The sequence below is a fragment of the Chiloscyllium plagiosum genome, chromosome 11 (assembly GCF_004010195.1).
Source record: "Chiloscyllium plagiosum isolate BGI_BamShark_2017 chromosome 11, ASM401019v2, whole genome shotgun sequence".
In the NCBI taxonomy this organism is placed as follows: Eukaryota; Metazoa; Chordata; class Chondrichthyes; order Orectolobiformes; family Hemiscylliidae; genus Chiloscyllium; species Chiloscyllium plagiosum.
The window spans coordinates 3,518,750-3,537,405 of record NC_057720.1 but is presented as its reverse complement, the minus strand read 5'-3'; the positions used below and the strand labels follow the sequence as shown (position 1 = coordinate 3,537,405).

Below are 18,656 nucleotides of genomic sequence, written 5' to 3'. Positions count from 1 at the left end.
TGACGTTGTCATTGTCTACAGGAATAATGTCAGAAAACTGGAGGTTAGCAAATGCTGTTCCCTTGTTCAAGAAGGGGAGCAGAGACAACCCTGGTAATTATAGACCAATTAGCCTTACTTCGGTTAAGGGTAAAGTGTTGGAAAAGGCTATAAGAGATAGGATTTATAATCATCTAGAGTGGAGTAAGTTGATTAGGGACTGTCAACATGGTTTTGTGAAGGGTCGGTCATGCCTCTCAAACTTTATCGAGTTCTTTGGAAAGGTGACAAAACAGGTGGATGAGGGTAAAGCAGTTGATATGATGTATATGGATTTCAGCAAGGTGTTTGAGAAGGTTCCCCATGGTCGGCTACTGCACAAAATACAGAGGCATGGGATTGAGGATGATTTTGCAGTTTGGATCAGAAATTAGCTAGCTGAAAGCCAGAGGGTGATGGTTGATGGGAAATGTTCATCCTGGAGTTCAGTTACTAGTAGGGTACCACAAGAATCTGCTTTGGGTCCACTGCTGTTCACCATTTTTATAAAGAACTTGGATGAAGGGATAGAAGGATGAGTTCGTAAATTTGCAGATGACACCAAGGTCGGTAGAGTTGTGGACAGTGCAGACGGGTGTTGTAGGTTACAGAGGTACATAGCTAAGCTGCACAGCTGGGCTGAGAGGTGTCAAATGAGTTTAATGCAGAGAAGTATGAGATGATTTACTTCGGAAGGAGCAAGAAGAATACAGAGTACTGGGCTAATGGTAAGATTCTTGGTAGTGTAGATGAGCAGAGGGATCTCTGTGTCCACATGCACAGATGCCTGAAAGTTGCCACCCAGTTGATAGGTTTGTTAAGAATGCATATGATGTGTTAGCTTTTATTGATAGAGGGATTGAATTTCAGAGCCATGAGGTCACGCTGCAACTGTGCAAAACTCTGGTGTGGCTGCACTTGAAGTACTGCCTACAGTTCTGGTCACCGCATTATAGGTGGAAGTTTGGAAAGGGTTCAGAGAGATTTACCAGGATGTTGCCTCTTCCAGAGGGAAGTTCTTACGAGGAAAGGCTGAGGGACTCGAGGCTGTTTTCATTCGAGAGAAGAAGGTTGAGAGATGACTTAATTGAGACTTAGAAGGTAATCAGGAGATTAGATAGGGTGGACAGTGAGAGCCTTTTTCCTCAGATCGTGGTGGCTAGCACAAGGGGACATAGCTTTAAATTGAACAGTGATTGATGTCGGAGGTAGTTTCTTTACTCAGTACCACCTGAAACCATAGTAGATTCACAAACTTTAAGGGCATTTAAATGGTCATTGTATAAACATATGGACGAGAATGGAATAGTATAGGTTAGATGGGCTTTAGATTGGTTTCAAAGGTCAGCACAATATCAAGGGCCGAAGGGCCTGTACTGCGCTGTAATGTTTTATATTTAAGGAGAAGCATAAATATAGTAGATTAGTAGGCACTCCTTTTGAAGAGTAGAGAGGTCAATGACCAGGGATCACAGATTTAAGGTAAGACAAAGGCTAAGAGGAGAGTTGAGAAGTAACATTTTTCACCAAGGGTGGTAGGAGTCTGAAACGTACTGCCTGAAAGAGTGGACGAGTCAGAAATTCTTGTAATATTTAAACAATAATTACGTATTTACTTTCGCTTCCATAGCCTCCAGAGTAGTGGGTCAGATTAGTGGAGTCAGATATGTTGACTAGCATGGAAATGTACCAAATGCTCTAAACATCTGAAAGAAATGTGTGCTTAAACTGATAAAGATCCGATGCACCTCTAAAGAAGGCTGATAAATTACAAAGGTTCTTGAAAACATCCTAGTTAAATACTCATCTATCCGTTGAGCATGGTATTTTAATCACATATCATATGACCAGCCTACTCAAGGAGAACAAGGTGACATTGCAAGACCAAACCTGGCTCAGCGACAGAGGGAAAGCAGTGCTTCATTGTGTTATGAACCAAATAAGCTTAGCTTTACAAAGCAATTCATGAGTTTACACTTGTTCTAAAAGGTACCTCAACTGAACTATAAAGCTAGACCTTACCTGTTATTACTCAAACATACCAAACCAATTTATTTGATTTATTCTACATGCTCTATTCAAACCAATACTCAACTTTTCTTTCACAAAATGTTTTGTGGCCAAATCACGTAGGGTGCAAATTAACCAAGGAAATAATACAAAAGCATTCTAATTTCATCTGTCAAATAGAAAGCAATAGATGGTACCCAAAAATACAGCATTGTGAATGCAAACAGGAGCTTGCAAATCGTAGAGGGTGGGGGCAGGTGGCAATATCACCTAATCTTTAACAGATTTATACTTTGTATGAATCTTGCCATCAATAAATATTTTAAGTGTTTATGAACCTAAGTATGGATTAAGTGCAAAACTAACACCATACAGTACTTCTACCATGAAATGTCAACTGATTTTTAAAAATCAGTATGTGTGATATCTATTCGATTAAGATCGAATTATAGATTCACCATTTAAATCACAGGTGTATAAAGTTAACACATCATGCACCTATAACCAGTACAGATTAGTGACAGCCTACTATCAGCTTTAAAATTCAAAATCAATAGTCCGAGGAAAGAGAAAGCCTCCACCAGTGTTAGTCACCAAAGAGGCAAGAGGTGGAATCCCATTTGCAGACAGCCTGTTCTGGAGAGTAAGACACCAGCCGGACACTTCACGCTGGACGATAGATCCACGCATAAGGCCCGATGAAGGAGTGATCCAGTTGCCGCAGCAACTGCCTACCTGTCAGCAAGAGACTCTGGCTGGGAGGGAGCGGCGCTGCTTTGTTTCCTTGTACTCTTACAGGAGCAGGGAAGCTGGTCTTCTGTACGTCTACTTCTTTGCTGGTTGCCTGACCTGACAGTGAACCAGATGGCACACTGACTCTGACAGAGCCACTAATACGCTCTTTCATCTCCAAGGACAGCATGCGTCCCCTGTGCATCCATTCTTGCATTTTGTTGACCGTCACCGCAGGCGGCTTTAGAAAGCATCCCTGGCTATCATCCTGCTTGTCACATGACCCACAGAGCAAGTCACTGGGATTTCTAAACTTTGTCACTTCACAGCTAGAGTCACCGACCAACACGGGGCTACCCTCACAAGGCTGCGCCGCCCCCTGTGCACACTCTGAGGGGTGAATGGCACAGGGCGAGGTGCTCCCGGCATCGCAGGAGGTCTGGCCCGCCTCTCCCAGGCTGAGGAAGGCAGGACCGTGTCCTGACTGTTCACGTTCCAGGTCAGAGTCAGCGAGGCAGGACACGTAATTAATAACCCCATCGCTTACTGAGCGTGGCAAGGGCGCTCTAGCTACCCCACTGACCAGGTTGGCAATGCTGCCGCTGGCAAATCCTTTCCTGCGTTTACCTGACAGAGAATCCGCATCGGATACCTGTGGCTGCGGGCTAACCTCATCAGAGGACCAGGCGTCACTGTCTAAAGCCCTGACTGAGGACTGGCTGCAGACACTATCCTGGGACTGGCGGCTGAGAGCAGCCAGGCGGCCCCGGCGGGCAGGGCTCTCCATCTCCACCGGCATGCCGTGCATGGCGTGGATCAGCAGGTAATAGGCTTCGTGCAGGCGGCTCCTGAGCCTCTCCTTCTCCTGGGCACTGTCCAGGCTGTGCTTCCTGTGCCTGCTGCGGTCACAGCCGTGGGGGGAGAGGGCAGCGGCGGGCGCGGGGGCGGGCGCGGGCACCGGCCGCTCGCAGCCCCCCAGCCACGGGTTGTCGTAGTAATCCTCCTCCTCCTCCTCCTCCTGGCTGTCCAGCGACTGCCTGCGGCCGGGGGAGAGGAGGAGGTGGAAGGGGGGGTCGGCGGTGGAGTTGGGGTGGGGGGAGGAGAGCTGACCCCCTGCCCCTCCCCCCACCACCCCGCCGACCCCCTCCGCGGCTTCCAGCCGGCGCTGCTCCGGGCTCTGCCAGCCCCGGCCGCTGGCGGTACCCGGGCGCCGGTTCATCCTGACGGTGCCCTCCTCCTCTTCCTCTTCATCCTCCTGCTGCTGCTCTCCTCCTCCTCCGCTGCTCCCCGACCCCGCTAAAACTTTCACACCGCCAACCACCATTACCCCGGGCCCGGCCTCTTGTTGTAGCCGCCGCTGCCGACGCCGCCGCTGCTCCTCGGGAAGCTTCGCTTTACCTTCCTGACTCCTCGTCCCGACGCCCGCCGACTTCTTGGACTTCCTGCCCCTCAGTTTGGCGAAGAGAGTCCGGCGTAAAGGATCGGCCATCGCTCTCGAGGGGGGCGCGCGCGTCTCCCACCACCCTCCCCTCCAACTCCACTCAAGGATTTCCCTTCCCTGCCCGGCCGGCCGGCACGGAGACCGCCGCCGCTCTGGCCGCGCTCCTGCGCGATCTGACGGGCTGCGGGGCTCGGAGCTGGCTCCTGGTCCTCTGCCTGGCCGTGCGCGCGCGCGCGCGTGTGCGTCGGCCATCCCCGCCCCCTTTTCGGTTTGAAGCTCAGGCCCCTCCCCAACAGCCGCGGCGCGAGGCGGCCAGCACGCAGGCGCAGAGCCCCCCCATCTCGTTAACGGTACCGCCCATCGCGACCTCGGAGCCAATTGGAGCGTGGGGGCGGGGACAAACCCGGCCGACGCCAGGTAACAGCCCCGCCTTCTCCCCACCCTCTGAACACACCTGGACTCACCTGGACCGTGAGGAAGAAAAGCAAGATGGCTTGAAGACCAGGTAGGGCTGTCAATGTCCACGTGGACAGTCAAGCAATTGAAGATTGAATGTGTTGATTCTTTGACGTATGTGTTTTATGAAAGAGAGATTGAGCATTTTAGGCCTGTATTCATTTGTGTTCTTAGACAGACCAAACTCCCTTAAAAGATATCAAGGAGATAGCCTTGACCCTAACTTTATTTAAAGGCAAGTGTTAGGTGCTGCATTTCAGACGTGATTTAATAGGTCCACAACTAGGTTTTGAGCAAAACACACTTTATTCTTACAACATAGTAAAAATACAAACCACAAAAAAATTGACATGACTTTAATTCTGTTGAAATATTTAATAAAATAATATATTTTAAACTATTATTTAACTACTTATCACCAACTGTTCCAGTATAATAACATCCTGTAAACACACCTTGGGCAAAGACAAATTCAGCAAAACAGATTTTCCTCACATGCTATCTTTCTTCTAGTTCAGGAACACCAAAAGAAACAGTCTAGCAGCATAGATAGAATCGAAGCTTTCTGCTGCAGCAGAGAGAGAGAGCTGTATCTATCAGCTTCACCAACCAACTCCAAACACCAACTGAAAGCAAAACAAAAACCTTGAGTCTGACTCCATCCACTCATGCTTAGAGTCAGAGTCACGGAGATGTACAGCACAGAAGCAGACCCTTTAGTCCAATTCATCCATGCTGGCCAGATATCCTAACCTAACCTGGTCCCATTTGAGAGCACCCCAGAGGCTCCCTGCCTTCATTCCTGATGAAGGGCTTTTGCCCGAAACATCAATTTTCCTGCTCCTTGGAAGCTGTCTGACCTGCTGTGCTTTTCCAGCACCACTCTAATCTCGACTCTGATTTCCCCAGTCTATGTTAGGAAAACTAAAATCCCCTACCATGACAACCTGATTGTTCCCACAAGTCTCCACAATCTCCCTGCATATTTGTTCCTCTAATTTCCGTTGACTATTTGGGGGCCTACAGTACAGCCCCAATAATATCACCAGCCCCTTCTTACTTCTTAATTCCATCCACAAAGTTTCGCTGGATGATTCTTAAATTATTTCACCTCTGATTACTGCTGTGATACTTGCCTTAATCAAAAATGCAACTCCCCCTCCCTTTTTTCCAACACCCCTGTCCTGTGTAAAGCACCTGTACCCTGGTACATTAATTAAGCTGCCAATTTTGTCCCTCCGTTAGATCAGACCAGGTACAGATAAGAGTTTTCTTCCCTCAAGGGCATTTATCCTGATAATTGACAACAACATTATTTTAAGTGCAGATTTTGTTTCATTGAATACAAATTCTACCATGGTAGGATTTGAACCCAGGTCTCCACAACATTACTTGGGTCTCTGGTTTAATAGTCTAGCAATAATACCACTATCACCTCCCATTAAATGATTTGGACAGTTCTATTTCATCTCCTCTCAAACTGTACTAAGGGAAACAAATTAAGCTACTCCAATATATTCATGTTGCTGAAGTTGTGTAATCACAGATGAATAATTGGCCCATCAAGTTTGCACCAATCCTCCGAAGAACAATGCATTCAAGCCCAGCCCCACCCTATCCCCAAAACCCCTTATTTTTTACCATAGCTATTGTACCTAGCCTACACATCCCTGGACACTACGTGGTAATTTAGCATGGCCAATCTCCCTTAGCTACACATGTTTGGACTGTGGGATGAAGCCAGAGTACCCAGCCAAAACCAACACAAACACTGGGAGAATGTGCTAACTCCCCACAGACAGTCACCCAAGGCTGGAATCCATCCATTGTCCCTCACCCATTGAAGCAGAGATCCTGAATCTATATTTTGACTTCTTCCTAAAATCTTCATATCTCCCCTAAAGAAGAGTGCACAGAATTTGATAAATGTTCGAAGTGAAGCCAAACTAGCTTTATAAAGAAGCCTCATTACTTAGATTTCAACTTAAATCCCACCCTTTATGTTACAGTTATAGATCTCTCCAAGAAATCCAAAACGATTTGCAATGTTATTCTCATTCCTAAGATGGATTCTCATTGCCATGCTTTGTCACTTGCACACTCTCAACCTCTTTCTTAAAGAACACAAACTCACCTTGTCTTAAATCTCGTCAAGTCATTGAGACGTACAGCAGGGAAACAGATCCTTCAGTTCAACTCGTCCATGCTGACCAGATATCCTGAATTAATCTAGTTCAATTTCCTAGCACTTGGCCCATAACCCTCTAAACCCTTCATATTCATATACACATCCAGATCCCTTTTAAATGTTGCAATTGGACCAACCTCCACCACTTTCTCTGGTAATTCATTCCATACACACACCACCATCTGCGTGAAAAAGTTGTCACTTTTAAATCTCTCCCCTCTCATCTGAAACCTATTTTTCCCCACCCTAGAGAAAAGACCTTATCCATTTACCCTATCTACTCCCCTCATGACCTTTTAAACTCTATAATGTCACCCCTCAGCTTCCCGACACTCCAGGGAAAATAGCCCCAGTCTATTCAGCCTCCTATAGCTCAAACCCCCCCCCTCCCAACTTGGCAACATCCTTGTAAATCTTTTCTGAACCCTTTAAAGTTGCACAACATCTTTCCTATATCAGGGAGGCCAGAATTGCACACAATATTCCAAAAGTGGGCTAAAAAGATGTCCTGTACAGCTGCAATATGGCCTCCCAACTCCAATACTCAATGCACTGACCAATAAAGGCAAGCATACCAAATGCTTTCTTCCCTATCCTATCTACCTGCAACTCCACTTTGAAGGAACTATGAACCTGCACTCCAAGGTCTCTTTGTTCAGCAACACTTCTCAAGATCTTACCATTAAGTATGTAAGTCCTTCCTCTGATATGCCTTTCCAAAATGCAGCACCTCACATTTATCTAAATTAAACTCCATTTGCCACTCCTCAGCCCATTGTCCCATCTAATCAAAGCTCTGCTGTACCTTGAGGTAACCTTCTTTGCTGTCCACTACACCTCCAATTTTGGTGTCATCTGCAAGTTTACTAACCATACCTCCTATGTTCACATCCAAATAATTTATATCAATGACAAAAAACAGTGAACCCAGGACCGATCCTTGTGGTCACAAGCTTCTGGTCTGAAAAGCAACCCTCCACCACCACCCTGTCTTCTTTGAGCCAGTTCCATATCCAAATGTCTAGTTCTCCCTGTATTCCATGTGATCTAACCTTACTAACCAGTGTACCATGAGGAATGGCATGGTGGCTTAGTGGTAGCACTGCTGCCTCACAGCACCAGGGACCCGGGTTCGATTCCAGCCTCGGGCAATTGTCTGTGTGGAGTTTGCACATTCTCCCCATGTCTGTGTGGGTTTCCTCTGGGTGCCCCGGTTTCCTCGCACAGTCCGAAGATGTGCAGGTTAGATGAATTGGCTGGTGCAAAATTGCTCATAGTGTTCAGGGATTGTATAGGTTAGGTACATTAGTCAGGGGTAAATATAGGGTAGGGGAATGGGTCTGGATGGATTATTCTTCAGAGAGTCAGTGTGGACTTGTTGGTCTAAAGAGCCTGTTTCCACACTGCAGGGATTCTAATTTCAAAGACAAGCCTTGTCGAACACCTTACTGAAGTCAACGTAGATCACGTCCACCGCTCAGCCCTCATCAATCCTCTTTGTTACTTCAAAAAACTCAATCAAGTTAGTGAGACATGATTTCTCAAGCACAAAGCCATATTGACAATACCTAATCAACCTTGTGTTTCCAAATACGTACAAATTCTGACCCTCTGGATTCCCTCCAACAACTTCCCGATTACCAATGTCAGGCTCACTGGTCTATAATTCCCTCGCTTTTCCTTACCACCTTTCTTAAATAGTGGCACCATGTTATCCAACTTCCAATCTTCCGGCACCTCACCAGTGGCTATCGATGATACAAATATCTCAGCAAGGAACCTAGCAATCACTTCCGTAGATTCACACAGGATTCTCAGTTGCATCTGATCAGGTGCCAGGGATTTATCCGCTTTTTTGCGTTTTAAGCCATTCCACACCTACTCCTCATAATATGGACACTTTTGAAGGTGTTGCTATCTGTTTCCCTATGTTCTATATCTTCCATATCCTTCTACACAGTAAACTTCGATGCAAAATACTTGTTTAGTATCTCCCCCATCTCCTGTGGTTCCACACGTAGGTGGCCTTGCTGATCTTTAAGAGGCCCTCTTCTCTACTTTTATTCTTTTGTCCTTACTGTATTTGTAAAATCCCTTTGGATTCTCCTTAATCCTATTTGCCTAAGCTATCTTGTGTGTCCTTTTTGACCTCCAATTTTCCTTCTTAAATATACTCCTACTGCCTTCATAATCTTCTACAGATTCACTTGATCTCTGCTGTCTCTACCTAACATATGCTTCCTTCTTTGTCTTGACCTAAACCTCAATTTCCCTGGTCATCCAGCATTCGCTACACCTACCAGCCTTGCCTTTCACCCTAACAGAAATGTACTGTCTCTGGACTCTCATTTTCTCATTTTGAAGGCTTTCCATTTTCCAGTCCTCCTTTTACCTCCAAACTTCTGCCCTCAGTCAAATTTCGTAAACTCTTGCCTAATATCTCAGACCACATTTAGAGTATTGTGAGCAATATTGGGTCCTATACCTCAGGAAAGATGTATTGGCCTTGGAGTGGGTCCAAAGGAGTTTCATGAGAATGACACCAGGAATGAAAGGCTTAACACATGAGAAACATTTGAGAACTCTGGGACTATACTCAATGGAGTTTAGAAGGACGAGGGGGGGGGATCTGATTGAAGTGTCCAGAATACTGAACAGCCTGGACAAAGTTGATGTCTGGAAGATGTTTCCATTGGCAGGAGAGGCAAGGACCCAAGGGCACAGCCTTAGAGTAAAGGGAAGGTCCTTTAGAATGGAGGTAAAGAGAAACATCTTTAGCCAGAGAGTGGTGAATCTATGGAATTCATTGCCACAGAAGACTGTGGAGGCCAGGTCATTGAGTATATTTTAAAACAGAGATAGGTAAGTTCTTTATTGCCAAGCGGATCAAAGGTTACAGGGAGTAAGCAGGAAAATGAAAACCCTACAAGCCATGATTGCATGGCAGAGCAGACTCAATGGGCCAAATAGCCTAATGTCAACTCCAAAAATACCAATATTGGCCTTTCTACAATTTAGAACTTTAACTTTTAGATCCAGTCTATCCTTTTCCATCACTGTTTTAAAACTAGTAGAATTATGGTCATTGGGCCCAAAGTGCTCCCCCACTGATACCTCTGTCACCTGCCCTGCCTTATTTCCCAAATGTAGGTCAAGTTTTGCACCTCCTCTAGTAAGTACATCCACATTCTGAATCAGAAAATGTTCTTGTGCACACTTAACAAATTCCTCTCCATTCATGTCCTTAACACTATGGCAGTCCCAGTCTATGTTTGGAAAATTAAAATCCCCTACTATAACCACCCTATTATTCTTACAGATAACTGAGATCTCCTTACAAATTTTTTTCTCAATTTCCAGCTGATTACGGGGAGGTCTATAGTATAATCCCAATAAGATAATCATCCCTAAAGTATAGCACAATAAGGTGTTCATCCCTTTCTTATTTTTCAATTCCACCCAACTAACTTCCCTGGACATTTTCCCTGAACTATCCTCCCTAAGTACAACTGTTATGTTATCCCGAATCAAAAACGTCACTCCCCCTCCTATCTTGACTCCTTTCTATCCTTCCTATAGCATCTACACCCTTGAATGTTAAGCTGTCAGTCCTGTCCATCCTTGAGCCATATCTCTGTAATTGCTATGATATCCCAGTCCCATGTTCATCTGAGTTCATCTGCCTTACCTGTTAGGCCTCTTACATTGAAATAAATGCAATTTTATTTATCATTCCTTCCTCGATCTCTGCTTTGTTCCTGAATGTCTTGACTGTTTGACTTGCGCCTTTCCCCAACTATATCAGTCTCAGACTGACCTCTTTCCTAACTATCTCTCTGGGAACACCCCACCTTGCAATGCTTACTAGTTTAAATTCTCCTGAGCAGTTCTAGCGAATCTCCCCACCAGTATATTAGTTCCCTTCCAATCCAGATGCAATCTGTCCTTCTTACACAAGTAACCTCTACCCCAGATGAGATTTCAATGATCCAAAAATGATCCTTCTCCCCTGCACCAACTCCTCAACCATGCATTCATCTGCTCTAACCTCCTACGCCTACCCTCACGAGTTGGTGGCACTGGGATATTACTGCTCTCGAGGACCTCCTTTTTAACTTGCTGCCTAACTTCCTGCATGCTTTTCCTATGTCATTAGTTCCAAGGTGCACAATGTCCTCCTGCTGATCCATCTCCCCTTTGAGAATATTCTCCACACTGTCCAAGATATCTTTGATCCTGGCACCAGAGAGCTGACGCACCATCCCACCCTGCAGTTTCATGTCATCCTTTACCTTATCTTGTGCTTGGATACCAACTTTATTTTCCATACAACTGTGCAGGATTGCAAACTTCACTAACTCATGGGTGACAACACTACTCTAGATTCTTCCTCATCTTCCCTTTCTTGAACCAATCTCTTCCTCAAGTTTTGCCCTTGCATGCATTCATAATACCTTCTGGCCTTTCCCTCTCTGACTCTACATGAGCCTTCTCTGACTTTATATCCATAGCCACTGCTGCAAAGTTTAGATCACCCTATTTGAGAATGAACCCATGGAAAGCAATAGGCTCGGATGGAGTCTCTGGCTGTGCACTCAGATCCTGTGTGGACCAGCTGGCGGGAGTATTCACAGACATCTTTAACTTCTCACTGCAATTTGAAGTCCTCCTACAAGAAGACCTGGTTCCAAAGAAAAATCATGCAGCATGCCTCAATGACTACTAACAGGTGGCTCTGACCTCCATAATGATGAAGTGCTGCAAGAGGTTAGTTATGGCTTACATCAACTCCAGCTGACCAAATTGCCTTGATCCTTTGCAATTCACTTACTGGTGCAACAGTTACTAACTTTGTATGATTTATTTCTTTGTATAATTGACGTAATTAAAAAGATGCTGTATTATGACGGCTTATAAGCATTTTATTGTCTGTTCATAAATATATGTAACAATAAATTACAATACCAAACTATGGTGTGAAGTTAGCTGAGTGACAGGAAATAGAGAATAGTGGTATTGTGACCAGAGTGGAGAAAATTGTGATATTGGTCATTTTTCAGTTTGAAGGAAGCAAACCTCTGGTTTATGGCCTTCTAGACTGATCATTTTTATTAGATTACTAGATTAGATTACTTACAGTGTGGAAACAGGCTCTTGGCCCAATAAGTCCACACCGACTCTCCGAAGAGCAACCCACCCAGACCCATTCCCCTACATTTACCCCTTCACGTAACACTATGGGCAATTCACCTAACCTGCACATTTTTGGACTGTGGGAGGAAACCAGAGCACCCGGAGGAAACCCACACAGACACGGGGAGAATGTGCAAACTCCATACAGACAGTTGCCTGAGGCAGGAATTGAATCCGGATCTCTGGCGCTATGAGGCAGCAGTGCTAACCACTGTGTCACTATGCTGCCCTAATCATCAAGCTCAACAATTTTCGATATGCCTCTATCTTGTTCTATGTGTCTTTTTTTTTCTCCCTTTCTCCTTGTTTTGCTGATTGTTCTTGATTTCCCAGGGGTTGGTTTAAGGACAACTGTTTTTCTTGATGCATGTCAAAAATATAGACAGGTACTCCAGGTAAAATTTGCACATGATATTAAACTTGTAATAATTGTGAACTGTGAGGATATAGCCAAACTGGGAGACTGGGTAGACACATTTCAGATCAATTCAATGTAGAGAATTGTTTAAAAAGTAGTTAAAGGCCTAAGGAATCCTGTTCTCTTTCATTGAAGGATGGTAAGAAAGGAAAGGGACTAACGATGAAACAAAAGCTAAAAACTGTGGATTCTGGAAATCTTAAATAAAAGTAAAATGTGGTGAAAATATTCAGCAGGGCAGGTAGCATTTGTGAAGAGAAACAGAATTGATGATTCAGATCAAATGACTTTTCATCACAACTGGAGAAAAATAGAAATGCAAGAGTTTTCTTTAAACCAGGATAATGGTAGAGGAGGCAGGAAGAACAAAAGGTCTGTAATAGGATAGAGACCAGGGGAGATTTTCGAACAAAAGATAACAAACAACTTCACAATACATCAGCCAAGTAGAGTGGTCGTGGGCATAGTGAAAAATCAAGGATTGTGTGAAGTGTGAATTGCTGCATACCTATCATGAAAAGATAAAAAATGCAACATGAAGGGATATAAAAAAACACAAGAACAATCCAGCAAAACAAAAGGAGAAAGGGTGAAAAAAAATACACATAGAACAAGATGGAGGCCGATCGAAAATTGTTGAGCTTGATAATGAGACCAGAAGGCCATAAACCAGAGGTTTTCAATCAGTTTCAATCAGTGTGCCATGTGTACCATGAAGTTTTGTACAAAAGTAACGAAAATTAAAATTAGCCAGAAGACTGTCGCAACTCTTGAGGACTGGGGCCCATCTTGACTACCGAGAACAGATTGATGGTCCAAATTAATTTCTGATGACCAAGAGATCATTACATTGAGAGATCACTCACTCTGCCACTGCTGCAGATGCCACCAAAACATCAGAGGAAGAAAATGGAATTCATCACTGGAACAGTTGTTCAAGCCACAGCTGCCATTGCCATGAAGAATGGACCAGATCTGCTACTCAACAGCTCCTGCAACCTCTTTTCACCACCACTGCTGCAGAAGGAGAAAAAGATGAATTTGATTCAAAAGTTAAATTACGAAAACAAAATAAAAGAAAAGAAAGGCGGGATGCGGTCGGTAATGTGAGAAGGTGCCTCCGCCACCTGTACAAGACTCCGGTGCGGTCGCACTTGGAGTATTGCATACAGCTCTGGTCACTGCATTATAGGAAAGATGTGGAAGCCTTGGAAAGGGTTCAGAGGAGATTTACTAGAATGTTGCCTGGTATGGAGGGAAGGTCGAATGAGGAAAGACTGAGGGACTTGAGGCTGTTTTTGTTGGAGAAGAAGAAGATTTAGAGGTGACTTAATTGAGACATATAAGATAATCAGAGGGTTAGATAGGGTGGACAGTGAGAGCCCTTTTCCTCAGATGATGATGACTAGCACGAGGCGGCAAAACTTTAAATTGAGGGGTGATAGATATATGACAGATGTCAGAGGTAGTTTCTTTCCTTAGAGAGAAGTAGGGGCGTGGGACGCACTGCCTGCAACAGTAATAGAGTCGCCAACATTAAGGGCATTTAAATGGTCATTGAATGGTCATTGGATAGTTATATGGACAAAATTGCTATGTGTTAGAAGTTACATTCAAGCCAGACCTTCAAGGATGGCAAACTTTCTTTGCTACAGGAGATTGGCGAACCAGGAAAAAGGAACAACTTGGCAGTTTCATGGTGACTATTACTGATACTTCAATCAATATTACTGTCCCTCTTGCTTTCTTTCCTTCCCTATTTTACCAGATGAGTTTTTACAGCAATCTAATTGTTCCTTGATCAAAACCATGAAACTAGCCATTTATTCCAGATTTACTTAATTACAGCAAATGTTTTATCAACTGGCATCAATAGGACCAGGAGTGTGCCAGTTGATCAAATAGTCTGGATAATCAAGAGGCACGCATAACCACTGTTAACCCTGACCAAGCAAAGCTTCAAGACATCAACATCCATTAAAACACTATTAAAAACATCAACACATCTCCTAAAATTAATCTAAAACATACAATAAATAAAAGGAGTGTAATGCAGGGGGTATACACATCACTGTTATGCTTTACTTACAGTATAAATACTCGGACATTGTATTAGATCACAGTGTTTGAGGTTTTTTTTGCCAGTTTATGAAGAGTGCTGGTTGATAAGGCACTGATTAAAACCTTTGCTGTAGCTGCAATTAAATTTCTCAGCTGCCGTTGTCAGATTTGATATCATAATATCAATAGACCAGACTCTCGATTTAATGGTCCAGTATACCCCTGTTCGCATAATCAACACAATTGAGTCAAATTGTCTATTTTTAAGCTGCCAACCTAATGTAAACAAAGCAAATTTTTGTCAATGTTTAACATACTGGACAGAACTGAGGTGAACATTCACTCCATTTCCAAATCCGGTGAGTATATGATATATTTGCCTTTTTTGATTCTATGATAAAAAATGAATTCCTCACTATCAACATTTGTACATTTGAGTTAAAAGTAACAAGTCATTATCAAGTTTCATATTCCTCCGGTCCTTTAGGACCAAAAAGTAATTTATAACTAAATTCCTTGGGTTGACTTTACTCTGAGTAGCTAAACAAATATTCAGGTCCTCAGATAAGGTTTCTTATGAAAAGGAGCCATTCATCAAGACTCTTGGTTTAATGACCATAGCACCTTTGGCACTGCTGACCAATTCCTGCCCAGTAGCTATTTCTGGGATCATATTTTTTAAAGAGAATTCCAGTTGTGTTCCTGAGATTGGCTAAGCTATTAAAATAAGCTTTAGACATTAGTTTTTAATAAATGGTTTCCAAATTGTACTAAGTGCCAGTGAATTGCCCATACTGCATAATAGGTAATATCAAAAATGTCTTGAGAGTGCATCACTCCTTCGGTGTTGGCAGCATATGAACATTAGTCTGAGTTGCTCTCTTCACAGATGCTGTTAGTTAAAAATCACATAACACCAGATTATAGTCCAACAAATTTATTTGAAAGTATAAACTTTTGGAGCACTGCTCCTTCACTAGGTAGCTACCTGATGAAGGAGCAGCGCTCTGAAAATTTGGACTTCCAAATAAACCTGTTGGACTATAACCTGATGTTGTGTGATTTTTAATTTTGTCCACTCCAGTCCAACACTGGCACTTCCATTTCTCAGTTGCGGCGAGACCTGCTGAGATTTTCCAGCACCTTCTGTTTGTGTATCCAGTTTCCACCATCAGAATTGTGCTACAGTTCATGTTATATCAAGTTATATGTTGACCTGCGAGGGTTATGCCTCTGCAATAGATACCATTACAGTAACAATAGTTGACATTCATCATCTTTAGCATCACTGCAAAGTCTGTGCTGCAATATTAACGACTCAGCAGATCAGGCAGCACCTTTGAAGAGAAACAGAATTGAATTTCAGGTTTATATATTAATGTGTAGGAGCTAAGCCATTTGTTTATTTTCATCGTAGCCTTAGTGAGGCCATTGGCATCGTCTTGTTCCTCTTCCATGACTTTCCTCAAGCCTCCCATTTTGCAATGTTATCCACCCATCTGATTTTTCTTCTATCTATTCTGTTTTTACTTATTCCCATGCCAAGGCTATGAGGTCTTTGTTACCAATGCCTGTAATTGTCCATCTGCTCTCTTTAATTGTGCATAGCAATGCTTTTGATTTGTGAACTTCTTGAAGTTCCTACTATTGATACAATTCACTCATTTGTCTTTCTGTTTTTCTATCCATCTAACTGATTGTGAGCAACCAATGCCAAGCTCAAATTTCAAAAGAAAAGAAAGAACTGCGGATGCAAGCATGAAAACAAAATGCCAGAGAAACTCAGCAGTTCTGGAAGCAGAGAAAAACAGAGCTAATGTTTCAAGTCATTTATGTAAATGATTTGGATGTGAACATAGGATGTCTGGTTAGTAGGTTTGTAGATAACTCCAAAATTGGAGGTGTAGTGGACAATGAAGAAAGTTACCTCAGATTACAACAGGATCTTGATCAGATGGGCCAATGGGCCGAGGAATGGCAGATGGAGTTTAATTTAAATAAATGTGAGGTGCTGCATTTTTGAAAGTCAAATCAGGGCAAGGCTTATACACTTAATGGTAAGGTCCTGGGGAGAGTTGCTGAACAAAGAGACCTTGAGTGCAAATTCATAGTTTCTTGAAAGTGGAGTTGCAGATAGATAGGACAGTGAAGAAAGTGTTTGGCATGCTTTATTGGTTAGTGCATTGCGTATAGGGGTTGGGAGGTCATGTTGCAGCTGTACAGGATGTTGGTTAGGATACTTTTGGAATGTTGCATGCAATTCTGGTCTCCCTCCTATTGAAAGAATGTTTAGATTAGATTACAGATTACATTACAGTGTGGAAACAGGCCCTTCGGCCCAACAAGTCCACACCGACCCGCCGAAGCGAAACCCACCCATACCCCTACATTTACCCCTTACCTAACACTACGGGCAATTTAGCATGGCCAATTCACCTGACCCTGCACATCTTTTGGACTGTGGGAGGAAACCGGAGCACGCGGAGGAAACCCACGCAGACACGGGGAGAACGTGCAAACTCCACACAGTCAGTCGCCTGAGGCGGGAATTGAACCCGGGTTTCAGGCGCTGTGAGGCAGCAGTGCTAACCACTGTGCCACCGTGCCGCCCACCATGTTGTGAAACTTAAAAGGTTTAAGAAAAGATTAACAAGGATTTTGCCAGGGTTGGAAGGTTTGAGGAATAGGAAGAGGCTGAATAGGCTGGGGCTGTTTTCCCTGGAGTGCCAGAGGCTGAAGGGTGACCTTATGGAGGTTTATAAAATCATGAGGGGCATGGATTGGGTAAATAGGCAAGGCCTTTACTCTGGGGTGGGGGAGTTCAGAACTAGAGGGCATAGGTTTAGAGTGAGAGGGGAAACATTTAAATAGGATCTAAGGGGCAACGTTTTCATGCAGAGAGTGGTGCGTATATGGAATAAGCTGCCAGGGAAGTGGTGGAGGCTGATACAATTACAACATTTAAAAGGCATCTGGAGGGGTAAATGAATAGGAAGGGTTTAAAAGGATATTGGCCAAGTGCTGGCAAATGGGACTAGATTAATTTAGGATATCTGGTCAGCATGAACGAATTGGACCAAAGGGTCGTTTCCGCACTGGGGGGATGTGGGAATCGAGGTGGAACAGTATCAGAAACTCCAACGCCGGACACAATACTCCACTAAGCAAATGAGACAGTTTACTTCAGATGAATAAAGTTAAAAATCACACAACACCAAGTTATAGTCCAACAGGTTTATTTGGAAGCACTAGCTTTCGGAGCAATGCTCCATCATTAGGTGGTTGTGGGTCTTCAGGTGAAGAAGTATGTTGTAGGAACGATGGGAATGGCCCTGCATGGGTAAGAGGCATGGTCAACATGATGTAAGGTCCATTGACATATAAAGTTTGGGTAGGTGCGACAGTCCTGAGTAAGCATATGGACCACATGAAAGCTACAAACTTGCAAACAGTGGAGGAGCAAACATGCCCGGTTCCTCAACTGCCTTTCCGATTGTTCTGGAACCCATGAGTTCTCCCTCTCGGTTAGGCATTGAAGATAGTTGGAATCTGAGATAGACACAGTGGATGTTGCTGCCTCAATGCCTTTGCTGCCTGAAGAGGAGAGTAAATTTCTTCCAAGATGCTCCAGATACAAGAGGCAAGCTACTATGTGTTATAGTAGTAGTTTGGCGCACCGACCTCTACACCGCTGAGGCCAAACGCCAGCTCGCAGATACCTCCTCCTACTGCCCCCTCCATCATGACCCCACCCCCCACCACCAAACCATCATCTCCCAGAACCGTCCATAACCTCATCACCTCGGGGGATCTCCCATCCACCGCCTCCAACCTCATAGTCCCACAACCCCGCACCTCCCGCTTCTACCTCCTGCCCAAAATCCACAAACCTGATTTCCCCGGCCGACCCATTGTCTCCGCCTGCTCCTGCCCCACCGAACTCATCTCTGCGTACCTTGACACCGTCCTGTCCCCCTTAGTCCAAGAACTCCCCACCTACGTTCGGGACACCACCCATGCCCTCCACCTGCTCCATGATTTTCGCTTCCCCGGTCCCCAACGCCTTATTTTCACCATGGACATCCAGTCCCTGTACACCTCCATCCCCCATCACGAAGGACTCAAAGCCCTCCGCTTCT

The 18,656-nt window shown here is 44.2% G+C and overlaps 1 protein-coding gene across 2 annotated transcripts in view; it reads right to left on the bottom strand.

The window, feature by feature from the left end:
• The window catches only part of syde2 (synapse defective 1, Rho GTPase, homolog 2 (C. elegans)), a 170,601-nt gene extending 166,034 nt beyond the window's left edge, over positions 1-4,567 (bottom strand). For both annotated transcript variants that reach the window (XM_043698582.1, XM_043698583.1), the window contains exon 1: positions 2,764-4,567. In XM_043698582.1, the coding sequence (XP_043554517.1) occupies positions 2,764-4,453 (1,690 nt within the window). In that variant the 5' untranslated portion in view covers positions 4,454-4,567. The remainder of the gene's footprint in view (positions 1-2,763) is intronic.
• Between the last annotated feature and the right edge of the window lie 14,089 nt (positions 4,568-18,656).